Source organism: Calidris pugnax, unplaced genomic scaffold (genome assembly GCF_001431845.1).
Source record: "Calidris pugnax isolate Ruff unplaced genomic scaffold, ASM143184v1 scaffold70, whole genome shotgun sequence".
In the NCBI taxonomy this organism is placed as follows: Eukaryota; Metazoa; Chordata; class Aves; order Charadriiformes; family Scolopacidae; genus Calidris; species Calidris pugnax.
In genome coordinates this window covers 1,046,545-1,050,317 of record NW_015090862.1, presented here as the reverse complement: position 1 = coordinate 1,050,317, position 3,773 = coordinate 1,046,545, and the positions used below count along the sequence as shown (strand labels likewise).

General features: G+C 63.1%; 1 protein-coding gene across 1 annotated transcript; it reads left to right on the top strand.

The window, feature by feature from the left end:
• Nucleotides 1–152: 152 nt before the first annotated feature.
• ISL2 (ISL LIM homeobox 2) lies at nt 153–3,054 on the top strand. The gene is given in 6 exon segments (XM_014944288.1): nt 153–231; nt 984–1,173; nt 1,326–1,585; nt 1,696–1,979; nt 2,072–2,233; nt 2,235–3,054. Coding segments are annotated over 6 exon segments (1,101 nt in total). The 3' UTR covers nt 2,361–3,054.
• Nucleotides 3,055–3,773: the final 719 nt, after the last annotated feature.

Here is a 3,773-nt window from a genome sequence, read left to right as displayed (position 1 = left end):
GCGGGGAGGGTGCGGGGAGCTGCGGGACGCGGCGGGGGCCGGGCTCCGCGCTGCCGTCGGGCGGCCGCCGCTCCGGCACGGAGCCGCGGGCGCGGTGACAGCGCCCGGGAAGGGCTGCGGAGGGGCGCGGGGCTCGGCCGGTAGCATCGCCGATGCCGCCGTTCCCGTTCGCGCCCCGCGCTCCCCGGCCCCGCCGCCCCCGCTCCTTACCGAGCGCCTGTCCCTTCGCCTGTCCGCGCCGCTGCTCCCGCTCCTTTCCGCCCTTTCCGTTTCTTTCCGTCTTCCCCTCCGCTTTTTCTTTCTTTCTTTTCTTCCCCCTTTCTCTGCCCGCGTTACCGTTTGTCTGTCTGTCTGTCTGTCTCTCTCTCTTTCCGTGTTTCGGTTTGTCTGTCTTTTTTTTTTTTTTTTTTAAACTTCTCTTTCCGTTTTTGTTAATTTTTTTCCCTTTCTGTTCTTCTGTTTTTGTTTGGTTTTATTTCTCTTTCTCTCCCTTTGATTTCTTGTCTCTTACTGTTTTCGTTTGTCCGCGTTCCCGTTTTAACTGTGTCTTTCTGGTTTTTTTCGCTGGTTTTGTTTCTCTTTCTGTCAATCCGTTTTCATTTATTTTCTCTTCTTTCAGTTTTTCCTCACCTTTTGTTGTAGCGTTTCTGTGTTTCTGCTTTTATTCCTTTCCCGAAATTCTACTTCGGTGTCTCTTTCTGCGTTTCTTTCCCTCGATCAAGTTTCTGGTTTGGTTTTGTTTGATTTTTAATTTCTGGCTGTATTTATTTATCTCCTTTCGCGTTTCCATTCTTCTTCTTTTTTTTTTTTTTTTCTTTCTGTGTTTCTGTCTTTATTTCTCTTTCTTCCAATTTTGAGGGGGGAAAAAAAAAAGGAAGAAAAAAGATAAGACTGGGGGGGGGGGAAAGTGTCTTTCCCTAATTCCTGGCGCTTCTGCTCTGGCCCGTCGCTGCCTCTGACCGTGCCCCGCTCGCTCCCGGCAGGGCGGCCGGGGCTGGCCCTGTGCGCGGGCTGCGGGGGCCGCATCCAGGACCCCTTCCTGCTGCGGGTGTCGCCGGACCTGGAGTGGCACGTCGCCTGCCTCAAGTGCGCCGAGTGCGGGCAGCCCCTGGACGAGACCTGCACGTGCTTCCTGCGGGACGGCAAGGCCTACTGCAAGCGGGACTACAGCAGGTGACCCCGAAATTACCGGAGAAAAAAAAAAAAATCACACAAAGCCCCTTAAAAATAAAAAAACCCAACAAACCAATCCAAAACAACCCTAATTTCCCCCAAACGAAAACCGGCCGCCCCGACGGCCCTGACGCCGCCTGGCCTCCCCGCAGGCTCTTCGGCATCAAGTGCGCCCAGTGCCGGGCCTCCTTCAGCAGCAGCGACCTGGTGATGCGCGCCCGCGACCACGTCTACCACCTGGAGTGCTTCCGCTGCGCCGCCTGCGGCCGCCAGCTCCTGCCCGGCGACCAGTTCTGCCTGCGGGACCGCGACCTCCTCTGCCGCGCCGACCACGGGCCCAACCACGACGGCACCGCCGCCGCCCGCGGGCCTCGCAGCCCCGCGCTGCCGCCGCCCGCCGCCCACCTGGCAGGTAACCGGCTGCTCCCCCTCGGCGGGGCGGGGAGGGAGGGGGGGTGGTAAGGGGGAAGCGGGGGCGCGGAGGAGGCGGCGCTGACGGGGTACGCGCCCTCCCCGCCGCAGAGCCGATGCCCGGGCGGCCGCCCGCCCCGCGGCCGGCTGCGCACAAGGCGGCGGAGAAGACCACCCGCGTCCGGACGGTGCTGAACGAAAAGCAGCTGCACACGCTGCGGACCTGCTACGCCGCCAACCCGCGCCCCGACGCCCTGATGAAGGAGCAGCTGGTGGAGATGACGGGGCTCAGCCCCCGCGTCATCCGCGTCTGGTTCCAGAACAAGCGCTGCAAGGACAAGAAGAAATCCATCCTCATGAAACAGCTCCAGCAGCAGCAGCACAGCGACAAGACGGTGAGCGCCCGCCAGCCCCGACGGGGAGGGGGGTGGCGGGGGTTACAGGGGAGGTGTCCCGGGCTGAAGCCCCCACCCCCGTCTGCCCGCAGAGCCTGCAGGGTCTCACCGGGACGCCGCTGGTGGCCGGTAGCCCCATCCGCCACGAAAGCGCCGTGCAGGGCAGCGCCGTGGAGGTCCAGACCTACCAGCCGCCCTGGAAAGCGCGGTGGCTGGGGACGGGGGGGACAGCGGGCCGGGCCCTCACCGCCGCTGCTCCCCCAGGTCTCCTTCTCCGAGTCCGGCTCCTTGGGCACCTCCTCCGGCAGCGACGTGACCTCGCTGTCCTCCCAGCTCCCCGACACCCCCAACAGCATGGTGCCCAGCCCGGCCGAGACGTGAGGCCGCCCGGCCGCCCCGCCGCCGCGGGACTTCCGCATGCCTGCGCTCCCTGCATGAGACACCCGGCCCCGGGCCGCTCCCAGAGCGCCGGACAAACGCCTTTGTTTTTTAATTATTCTTATTTAAAAACAAACAAAAAAAATATGTTACTGACGGCCAAAAAAGCACCGGGATCCTCGCTGCCTTCACCAGACCGGAGAGAGAGCCCCCGCCCTGGTTATTTCGTTGTTTTGGGTTTTTTCCCTGCGGATTTCGATGTTTCTTTTCCCCTCAAAGAAACGCGGATTTCACCGCTGGAGCCCGGCACGGTGACAGGCTGCCTCGCCCGCCGCTTGCTCCGGGGGCGGCTGTTCTTCCCTTTTTTGGAAGGGAAAAAAAAAACAGGAAAAAAAACCAACAAACAAACCAACCAACCAACCAACAAATCCAACCAAACAAAAGCGGGGAGAGCCTCCCCCGGCGTACGCGCCTTTCCGCGGCCGCGGAGCCGCGCCGTCCAGCCTCATCTCACCCCGATGCCTCGCCCGGGCCCGCACGATCTCTGGAAAAACGGGACACGGAAACGAGACTTTTTTTACCGGGAAAACCAGTACTAAATAATGTTAAGTTATCAATGGACGGAGGACGGATTGTTTTGAGCCCTTAACGAACAAAAGTAAGTTATTGTTATTTATTGTCAGAGTCAGCGGTTGAATAGTGGGATTAAATATTTTGGACTTAATAAAAAACAAAACAAAACAAAAAAAAAAGGGAAAACAAAGAAAGGCAAGGATTGAAACGAAAACGGGGGCGAGCGGGCGGGCGGCGGCGAAGCCCCCCCTCCCCCGAGCGCGGTGCGGGCCGGGGGCGACCCGCAGCCCCGGCTTTACCGCCCCGGCCTCCCCGCACCGCCTTAATCGGCTTTCCCCACCGCGGCCGCTTATTTATAGCCAGGGAGGCGGAGGGCGGGTTTCCCTTTCGGAGCGGCCCCGCCGGGCCGTGCCCGCACCTGCCGCCCTTGCGGGGCCGCGGGGGCTCCCCGGGGCGGCGGCGAGGCGGGCGGTCCCCTCGCCTGGGCCCGTCCCCCCCCCCAACCCCGTCTAGACGCGGACGGCGGCTCGTTGTCTACCCTCGGCATCGCCTGGGAGCGCGGCGGGGGTCGCTCCCTTCCCGGTACCTTCGCCAGGCCCGGGAAGCCTTAACCGGCCCCCTCACCGGGCCCGGGGGGAGCTGGGCCCTACCTGAGCTGCGAGGGGCCGGGGTGGGGACGGCCCCGCCACCGCCACGCCCAGGGGCCGAGGAAGCGGGTGCTCGGGGACCGAGCCGGCCCGCCCGGTCGCCCCGCAATCGCCGTCGGGGCGCAGGGAGCAGCCCGGGCTGCCAGGGCCGCCTCAGCCGGGGGTTCCCCTGCTACCGCCGCGGCGGGCGGCCCCC